At 44.8% G+C, this 10,565-nt stretch overlaps 1 protein-coding gene across 1 annotated transcript; it reads left to right on the top strand.

Annotated features, from left to right (window-relative positions):
* The first annotated feature begins 314 nt into the window (after positions 1-314).
* Positions 315-9,856, top strand: phpt1 (phosphohistidine phosphatase 1). Its single transcript, XM_063073895.1, has 3 exons — positions 315-504; positions 6,598-6,722; positions 9,562-9,856. The coding sequence occupies exons 1-3, from the start codon at positions 363-365 to the stop codon at positions 9,652-9,654; spliced, it is 360 nt and encodes a 119-aa protein (XP_062929965.1). The 5' UTR covers positions 315-362; the 3' UTR covers positions 9,655-9,856.
* The last annotated feature ends 709 nt before the right edge of the window (positions 9,857-10,565 follow it).

Raw genomic sequence — 10,565 nt, 5'->3', positions numbered from 1 at the left:
TGGGGAATTGGGGAGGTTCGATAAACGGGGACAGGTGGCAGATGAAAGTGCAGGAGGTGGTGTTAATAGCCTGTCGATGGGGGAATAGTTGGAGTAGCCATGCTAGATGGGGAAATGAGGGTGGCAAATTAGACGGACAGTGAGGAGGACGAAACGAAAGGAGCATAGATGGGTGGGACTGCAGGGGGTAAATGAGCAGGGTGGAGTTGGGGCACTGGCTGGGACGGTGGGTCGAGGCTGTGGTTTAGACGACGGAGGCACGCCGCTTCGGCAGAGGTCGAAGGGTGCGCGCACGTTGCGCGGGGTGAACGGAACGCGCTCTCCGGCGCGCACGCTGGCGCAGGGGCAGGTGGGACAGCGTAATGGCGGCTGCCGATCTTGAGCGGGTCCCCGACGTGGTGGTGGACTCGAGCGGCGTCTTCAAGTACGTGCTGATCCGTGTCGGGCAGGAGGGCGGTCCCGAGAAGGACATCGTGCGGGGATGGGCCTCGGCGGAGTACCACGGTAACCGGGCAGACGGGAGGTGGGGGGTGAGGATGCCGGTGTATGGGGATGTGAAGAGAGTTGGGAGGTGGGGTGAGAGAAAATGGGTGTGTGAGGTGAGGGGGGTAGAGAGGTGTGGGGAGGCCTAGAGGGGCGTGGGGAGATTTAGAGGGGTGTGGGTAGGTCTGGAGGGGTCTAGGGCGTGGGGAGGTCTAGGGTGTGGGGAAGTCTGGAGGGGTTTAGAGGGGCGTGGGGAGGTCTAGGGTGTGGGGAGGTCTAGAGGGGTGTGGGGAGGTCTGAAGGGGTCTAGAGGGGCGTGGGGAGATTTAGAGGGGTGTGGGTAGGTCTGGAGGGGTCTAGAGGGGCGTGGGGAGGTCTAGGGTGTGGGGAGGTCTGAAGGGGTCTAGAGGGGCGTGGGGGACGTGCTCAGAGGATGTGTGGGGGCGTGCACAAAGTGTTGTGAGAGGATGTGAATGAAGGCATTGGAAGGAGGAGTGAAGGTGGGGAGGGGTCCATTTGTAGGTTGGAAGTTTTCAGTTCTCTGCTTTCTTTTGGATTGTCACCTCTGACGTGTCTCCTCAACCCTGTGCTGTCATGTTTATAAAGGCAAATAGCATATGATGACTTTTTCAAGTTTAATGGGGGATATAAGGAGCTGGGTGAAGGTTGATAAAAGAATGATTATTGTAATGTTGGATCAAAGGGAAGCAGGTGTAGTGCAATAGTATACCCAGGAAATCAAATTTTATTGTACAGGAGTTTTCTGGCAGGGGCAAGCGGGAATGGACTGTGTTGTGCTGACACAAGCCACTGCAATGCTAGACTGATGGTGAAAAGCAAACTGCTGACATTTCAGTAGGTCAGGCAGCATCTATGGAAGGTCAGAGGTAGTCAACATTTTAGGTTAGGATTGTGTTTTAGTTCAAGGTCCTGCATAAGAACTTGGGGTTTCAACCTGAAGCAGGTCTCAACCCGAAAAGTTGACCATCCCTTTGCCTTCATGCATACTGCCTGACCTGACCCACTGAGTTTCTCAGCAGTATTTTTTGTTGAAGAAGGTAGTATTACTGCTATGTGTAGGGTGTTGGCTATCCGATAGAATTAGATTGGGGTAAATAGGTAATACTTAGATCAGAATATTGGATGTTCAAGAGATCAAAGTTGCCATCTTGAGTATTCATATTTTTTTTTATTTTCATTTAATTTTGAGATGCAGCACAGTAACAACGTGCTTCCGGACCAACGCGCCCGTGCTGCCCAGTTACACCCATGTTACCAATTAACCTACTAACCCGTACACCTTTGGAATGTGAGAGGAAACTGGACGAAACCCACACTGTCACGAGGAGAAAGTACAAGCTTCTTCCAGACAGCGGTGGAATTGAACCAGGGGCACTGGCGCTGTGAAACATTATGCTAATTACTACATCGTGCAGCCTTGTCGTCTATACAAATGATTTGAATGAAGCAACTGGCTATAACATATCTGCTGATACTATAAAGATGGGTGGGTTTGCAAGTTGTGACGAGGTGTTAATTGAGATGGCATATGATTTGCTTTGAAAAAGAGCTGTTCCCTTGTCCACAATCACAGCTGATCTGTTCCCTTTTGTAACCTTAGTTAGTCTTCATTGACCACTGTACCACCATAATGGTGTTACCTGCAGACATGCCCTCTACAGTGGTGCTAGGAAATTTGTGAACCCTGTAGGATTTTCTTTATTCCTGCATAAATATGACCTAAAATGTGATCAGATCTTCACGTTAAGTCCTAAAACTAGATAAAGAAAACCTAATTAAATAAATAACACAGAAAACATTATGCTTGTTCATTTATTTATTGAGAAAAGTTATCCACTATTACATGTATTTGTTGAAAAAGTATGTCAACCTCTGGGGTAATGCCTTCTACAAAAGCTGTTTGGAGTCAATGAGGTGTAAGTTGTAGCACTGCCCTGCCCTATTTTTTAAAAAAAGTACAGAAAATCAGGTTACTGATAGAGCCTGCTTTTCTCAAGAAAGATCTGTTTATGTGCACTATATCTCGATCAAAACAACTTTCAGAGGATCTTAGAAGAATTGTGGAGATGCATGAACTTGGAAAAGACTATACAGCATTTCTAAAGACCTGAGTGTTCCATTAGTCCGCAGGAAGAGAAATTGTCTACAAATGGAGGAAGCTTGCTTCTGTTGCCCTAGAGATGGGCATCCTGCAAAGATACATCAAGAGCACAACGTACAATGCTGAAGGAGGTGAAAAAGATTCCAAGGGTAACAGCAAGAGACCTGCAGAAATCCCTAGAACTTTCTAAAGTCTCTGTTCATGTGTCCACTATAATAAAAGCACTGAAAAAGAATGGTGTTCATGGAAGGACACCACAGAAGAAACCACTGCTGTCCAGAAAAAATATTGCTGCACGTCTCAAGTTTACAAAAGACCACCTGGATGTTCTATAATGTTTCTAGGACAATGTTCTGTGGGCAGATGTGACAGAAGTTGAACTTTTTGGCAGAAATGCACATTGCTATGTTTGGAGGAAAAAGGGCACTGCACACCAACACCAAAACCTCATCCCAGCTGTGAAGCACGGTGGAAGGAGCATCGTGGTTTGAAGCTGCTTTGCTGCCTCAGGGGCTGGACAGCTTGCAATTGTTGAGGGAACAATGAATTCAAAATTGTATCTACATTTTACAGGAGAATGTCAGGGTAGCAGTCCATCACCTGAAACTCAGTAGAGGCTGGATAATGACACAAGACAATGATCCAAAAGACAAAAGTAAATCAGCAACAGAATGGTTTAAAAAGAAGAAAATTTATGTTTTGGAATGGCCGAGTCAAAGTCCTGATCTTAATCCTATCAAAATGTGGTGGAAGGATATAAATCAAGCAGTTCATGAAAGAAAGCACACCAACATCCCAGAGCTGAAGCAGTTTTGTCAGGAGAAATGGCCTAAAATTCCTGCAAGCCGATGTGCAGGACTGATCAAGAGTTACCGGAAATGTCTGGTTGAAGTTATTGCTGTACAAGGGGGTTACACCAGTTACTGAAAGCAAAGGTTCACATACTTTTTCCAACAAATACATGTAATAGTGAATCATTTTTCTCAAAAAAAAAGTATAATGTTTTTGGTGTTATTTATTTGGGTTCTCTATCTAGTTTTAGGAATTGCGTGTAGATCTGATCACATTTTAGGTCATATTTATGCAGAAATAGAGAAAATTCTACAGGGTTCACTAACTTTCTAGCACCACTGTATTACTTTGAGTCTTGCCTTACTCCCCCTCCAGTTTAGATGTAACTTGTATGGGTCACCTCTGCACCAGAAGAGATCCCTGCGGTCCAAGTAGTTGAATCTCTCCTGCCTTCACTCGCTCTTCAGCCACGCATTGATTTGTCTTGCCCTTCTGTTCTGATCCTCATTGGATTGTGATAGTTCATGCAGGCTCGGCTCAACTCGGAGCCTTGTTGATATTTCCAGGGTGCAGCCAGTGCTGTCAAATTAGTCTCTGAAAATGTATAGCAAGCCAAATCTGTGCTCTGTCTCCAGAAATACCTAAGCACAAACCTCAGAGTACAGGCAGTTGTTTCAGACAGACTCCTTGATGTCTGGTGCTTGGGCTTGTGAATGGCCAGCAGCGCTCGAGTAAATCAACGAAGAGGCCTTTAGACTGACTTGCTCCCTACAACGTGCCCAAAAGTTGATGTATCATGAGCTGATGTATCATGAAGTCATACAGCATGAAAACAGACCTGTCGACCCAACTCATCCATGCAGACTACGCTAATCCTATATTCCTCTATTCATTTCCTATCCACATGCCTGTCCAATGCTTTTAAAATGCTGTGATTATACCTCCGTCTACCATCTTTTCTGGCAGTTTGTATCTTGCACCCTCATCTCTAAATAATTCCCCACTCTCTTTAAAAGTATGTCCTGTAGTGTTAGACTCCCCTGGAAAAAGACTCATGATTGCCTGCTGTATCTATGCTCATAATTTTATAAACTACTTCAAAGTCACCACTCAGCTCCCTATACTCCAGTGAGAATTGACCAAGCCTTTCCAATCTCTCCTTGTAAATAAAGCCCTCCATTCTAGGCAGTATCCTTCTACACTGTTTCCAGATCCTTTCTACAGTGTGGTAGCCAGAAATGCATACAGTATTCCAAGTGTTGCCTCATCACTGCCTTGTATAGCTACAACCTGATGTCTCAACTCTTTTACTCAATTCCCCTGCCCATGAAAGCAAGCCAGCTGAATGCCTCTGTTACTACCCTATCCATCTGTCACCATTGTTAGGGAGCTATGAACTTGCATCCCAAGGTGCCTCTGTGCAGCAACACTTCCAAGGTACCTGCTGTTTGCTGTATATGTATGGTCAGTACTGGATGACTCAGAATGCATCACCTCTCACTTGTCTGAATTAAATTCCATCGGCTAATACTGTCCAATTTTCCAGCTGATCTTTATCCTTCTGTTTCTACAGTTCTTGGTATCTACAATTCCAGAAATCTTCATGTTACCAGACCACAGACATTCCAATCTAAATCTCCTCAAATACCTCCAAAAGATTTGCAGACTCCAAATGCTGTCAGGAGTTGCAACTTCTCACTTACTATATAAACATGAAAGTGGGTTCCACCAGACTGTTGAAATGGCAAGTGGCCTGTAGTCCATAAACCAACTTAAGAACTTCTTGCATGGGACAGCTTTACGTCGTACTTTGCATCCTGAGTTCCCAATATAAAGGGGAAAGAATTCCTGCATTGATAGTCCCTCTATGCCAAATGGCGGACGAGACTGGCAAACGGCAGACAAGGGCAAGAATATAGAAACATGGAATTTGTGCAGGAGCAATGCATTTTTTTTTTAAAACCCTGCCTTGCAACTGTTGGGATGGGGCAATGAGAACTCACCCTTGTTCATTGAGTGTTTGTCAGGGCAGTGAAGGGGGAACTGCCTCTGTGTAAGTAACCAGTGCTGACGCTGGCCTGAGAGTTGTTGAAGGGAAAGTGTAGAGGAGTTTCACTGTGTATCTAACGGTAGATCTGTCCCCACAATGAATGTGCATCTGGTGGGCCAGTTTGGAAGGAGCTTTACTCTGTATCTGTTCTGGGAGTATGTGAGAGGATAGGGAAGCTTTAAAGTGTACATAATCTGGGATCTACTTGATTGGTGAGATAAGTCTGTGTGAGACATATAAACATAGAAAGCGTACAGCACAATACAGGCCCTTCGGCCCACATGTGCTGTGCCGAACATATATTTACTTTAGAAAATACCTAGGGTTACTCATAGCCCTCTATTTTTCTGAGCTCCATGTACCTATCCAGGAGTCTCTTAAAAGACCTTATCGTATCAGCCTCCACCACCGTCGCCAGCAGCCCCATTCCACGCACTCACCACTCTCTGTGTTTTTAAAAAAAAACATTTACCCCTGATATCTCCTCTGTACCTACTTCCAAGTACCTTAAAACGGTGCCCTCTCGTGTTAGCCATTTTAGCCCTGGGAAAAAGCCTCTGACTATCCACATGATCAATGCCTCTCGTCACCTTATACGCCTCTATCGGGTCACCTCTCATCCTCCGTCACTCCAAGGAGAAAAGGCCAAGTTCATCAAGCTATTCTCATAAGGCATGCTCCACAATCCAGGCAACATCCTTGTAAATCTTCTCTGCACCCTTTCTATGGTTTCCACATCCTTCCTGTAGTGAGGTGACCAGAACTGAGCACAGTACTCCAAGTGGGGTCTGACCAGGGTCCAAAATACCTCTCGGCTCCTAAACTCAATCCCACAGCTGATGAGTCGTTACAGTAATGTCGCTTCTGGCCTGTGAGTGGTGAATCTATGGAATTCATTCCCACAGACAGCTGTGGAGGCCAAGTCATTGGGGATATTTAAAGTAACGATTGATAGGTTCTTGATTAATGAGGATGTCAGAGATTATGGGGAGGAGAATGGGGTTAAGAAGAGAAAATAAATCAGCCAATATCACAAAAATAGCCTAATTCTGCTCGTATGCATTACAGTTTTATGTAGTGGGCATGTTTTAGTGTATTGCCTGATAAAGTAGCCTTAGACTTGAAAATGTTTTGTATCTTCCTTTAACAGCGGATATCTACGACCAGGTCTCTATGGAGATTGAGAAGCAGGGCCTTTACTGTGAGTGCCAGGGTGGAGGTCGAATCAGGCACGATAATGGAGAGAAGAAGATACATGTTTACGGATACTCCATGGTGAGTAATTGTTGGGAAATTGGTTACTGGGATAGCACCAGACTCCATCCTGTGGCTCTGGTTTCAAGAAGCTGAAGACCTCAAGGATAGTGACTCCTCCCAGTGCCTCCTGTTAGTGAGACAGGCAGTGAATTTGTGACTGAGGAGCTGCTGCAGGGGTCAAGGATTCATGTTCTTTGAGTATTGGGATCTCTTCTGTGGCAGAGATTACCTGTACTGGTGGCACCTTTGCTCAAGGTGGACAAATAACATGGCAGAGAGATTCACTCGTGCTCCGTGGCTCCTTCAGTTTAAACTGAATGATAGGACCCTGGGCAGTAAAGAGACTGTTGAGAAGTCAGGTGAAAATGCTGTAGCCAATGAATGGTCAGGATAGCCGTGTGCACAGTAAAAGGAGAGGAAAGACTGCTGGTTTAAACTGGTTTATTTCAATGCAAGAAGCATAACAGGTAAGGTGGGTGAACTCGAGGCATGGATTGACCCTGGGGGCTGGGATATTACAGAAGCATGACTGAGAGAAGGGCAAGACTGGCAGCTTAATATTTCAGGATACAGATGACCAGTACAGGAAAGAGAGCCTTTTTGATGAGGGGGTACACAACGGTACTTAGAGAGGATGTTCCTAGGGTATCATTACTGAAGACATTTGGTTAGGATGTGGATAGGAGGGGCTGGGGTCAAAATGGGGCTGGCTTACTTTGGGCCTGTTTCCCTGTTGTATTATTCTGTAACTACGGGCAGTATGCAGGCTGGTTATCAAGCTGTTGTTTCTACACTAATCTTATGAAGACCTTGGTTACATTAGACAGACATCCTCCTCCACAACTGAGCACCCTCATTGGTAGATAGTGTACGGTATTCACAACCAGTGTGTAACAGCTTTGGCTTCTGCTGCTGTTCATGGAGAAAATGGCAGCCTGTAAGTGAAGAGTGATGGCCTGATGGACGACACAGAGCAGCACAGAACTCTGCTTGCATAAAACAATGATCCTTTGGGTAATATTGAGCAATTCTCTTTAGGCACTTGTCCTGATTAACACAACTAATCACAGGTCATCTGGCCTGCACAGAGGGTTATTGAAGCTCATATGTTGCTGCAAGTTCTAATAATCCTGAGCTAGGATGGAGCTCTGCCTCACGAGGTTAATCTGTCAGCACCGCTGATTTCTGCTGTGTTCCATCCTTGTTTAATCTGTGATAAATTTGCCTTCAGTACCGTGGCATTGAGAACATTGGACTGCTTCCTGTGTGGCTGGAAATTCAGGCCACCCACTGCCTCGGCTGAATATTAACATAACAGTTACACCCATCTGCACAAGCATTCACAAGAGTCCTTGAGTTTGCTGCTGGAATAGTAAATGTGCATTCACTTTATTGTACCTTGCCAGTAAATGTGATCAAGTAAAGACTTGCGAAGTCAGATGATGACCCTGAACTTGGTGTTCCATTCAGGGTCATCTTCTCTAGTCTCAGCTCCATTTTTCTACCCTACACCCATAAACCTGACTTCTCTGTCGGAAAATCTGTTTTCATTGACTACACTTCCAGAGCAGTCTCAGGGAGAGATTGCAAAGATTAGTGACTTTCTGAAAGAAATTCCTCCTGATCTTCACCTTAAACAGCTGATCGCTTATTCTGAAACATGTCTCTGACTTGTAGGTTCCCTGTTAGGGGAAACAAGCTGTAAGCATTTCTCCTGCTAAGCCCATTTAGAACTTTAATTCCACTGAATTTAGGCAGACTCTATTCAGTTTTTTTTCTTAGAAGACAACCCTTTATTCCAGGAATCAACCTAGTATTCTTTGAGCTACTTTCAATGTAAATCTATCCCTCCTTAGACACAGAGCCAAAACTGCACCCAGTGCCCAGCAATCTATACGGTTGTACCAAGACTTAACTATTTTTAAACTCCATCCACTTTGTTGTAAAGGTTTTAATTTGCTTTCCATTTACCAGCTGTTTCTGCACATTAAATTGTTTTGTCACAGGCACAGACAGTCACTCTGTACCCGACATTTTGTTGTTCATGTACAGGCACAGTCACTCTGTACCCGACATTCTGTTGTTCATGTACAGGCACAGTCACTCTGTACCCGACATTCTGTTGTTCATGTACAGGCACAGTCACTCTGCACCTGACATTCTGTGTTTCATGTACAGGCACAGTCAGTCACTCTGTACCCAACATTGTTGTTCACGTACAGGCACAGCCAGTCAGTCTGTACCTGACATTGTTGTTCACGTACAGGCGCAGCCAGTCAGTCTGTACCTGACATTGTTGTTCACGTACAGGCGCAGCCAGTCACTCTGCACCTGACATTCTGTTGTTCATGTACAGGCTCAGTAGTCACTCTGTACCCAACATTGTTGTTCACGTACAGGCGCAGCCGGTCAGTCTGTACCTGACATTGTTGTTCACGTACAGGCACAGCCAGTCACTCTGCACCTGACATTCTGTTGTTCATGTACAGGCTCAGTCAGTCACTCTGTACCCAACATTGTTGTTCATGTACAGGCTCAGTCAGTCTGTACCCGACAGTCTGTGTTTCGTTTACAGGCTCAGTCACTCAGTACCCGACATTCTGTTGTTCATTTACAGGCAGTCAGTCAGTCACTCTGTACCCGACCATTCTGTGTTTCATGTACAGGTGCAGCCAAATCCCAGCATTCTGTTGCTCTTTCTGTGCCCCATTTAATCCGATTTTTGCTGTTTTTGCCAAAGTGGATGTGGATAACCTCATTTCCCACATCAAACTCCATCTGTCACCTCTATGTTCACATGGCTTTTTATTGCTCGAGGCTGTGATTCTTCTAATCATATCTTTTGTCTCCCCCACAGGGCTTTGGTCGGGCAAAACATGAAATAACAACACAGATCCTGAAGGTGAAGTACCCAGACTACACTGTGACCTGGGCAGATGAAGGGTACTGAGATGGCCGAGGACACACTCCACCTCCGGGTTGATACAGCAGCACTGCTGACAGTGTTAAAAACTTCTTGCCTGTGGGCTAAGGCCTCCTGATGTAAAAGCAACTCAGCTCAATTAATCTAGAAGTTTTTTTGCTGCAACTGCACTGCCTGTTCAACGGATCATGTATGATGTGATCTTTGTTAAAGAATGATTCATCCTTTACAGTGGGAGATTTTTCTCATTAGCTCTGAATCTTTCCCCAACCACACAGATCACCATTCAGCTTGGAGGGTGTGTCTGCTGAGTCACCTAATGTACAATCAAGTTGCAGTCTAATGATGATCCTTGTGTGTGAAAGATTCAAGGGTGGCGTTTCAGATGATTAAAAGATTTAGGAGGGCAAATAGAAAGCTCCCATGGTGTAAGAATACAAAGTGAGAAGACGTGACCCCGGGATTAGGGGATGTCAGAAAGCACAAGGGAAACGTGGAATTCCCTGGCTCTGAAACATTAAAGCTAAATTTATTAGACCTCTAGGTATAGATATTTGCATTTGTTATAATCCAGAAAGAATCTCATTCAATGTTCACTGACATAGATTGTCCTTTATTCCTATTTAACAGGCTCAATAGCAGAACTAAACAGGATTTAGGATTAGGAGCACAAGTACGCCAATTGGCCAGTCAATCCTGATTCAGGACTCAATATGATCGTAGCTGATCTGATCTTGGCTTCTTTTTCCACTTTTCTTCTTTGACTTGCCCATATCTATATCTTCTTATTCTAGATTCTCCATGGGGGAAAGCATCTTATGATTCAATAATATTGTTTCTTGTTTTTCGACTATGAACTTACTTAAACCTTCACCATAAGGCTATCTTCTTCCTGAAATAAATTTAGTGAGCTGCCTTTAAGGTGCCTCCAATGTACT

The sequence above is a fragment of the Mobula hypostoma genome, chromosome 21 (assembly GCF_963921235.1).
Source record: "Mobula hypostoma chromosome 21, sMobHyp1.1, whole genome shotgun sequence".
Lineage (NCBI taxonomy): Eukaryota > Metazoa > Chordata > Chondrichthyes > Myliobatiformes > Myliobatidae > Mobula > Mobula hypostoma.
This window is presented reverse-complemented; position numbering and strand designations above follow the sequence as displayed.

Coding starts and splice junctions, on each gene's coding strand:
- phpt1 (XM_063073895.1), top strand. CDS start 363: ATGGCGGCTGCCGATCTTGAGCGGGTCCCCGACGTGGTGGTGGACTCG. Junction 505..6,597: donor GGCCTCGGCGGAGTACCACG/GTAACCGGGCAG, acceptor TTCCTTTAACAG/CGGATATCTACGACCAGGTC. Junction 6,723..9,561: donor ATGTTTACGGATACTCCATG/GTGAGTAATTGT, acceptor TCTCCCCCACAG/GGCTTTGGTCGGGCAAAACA.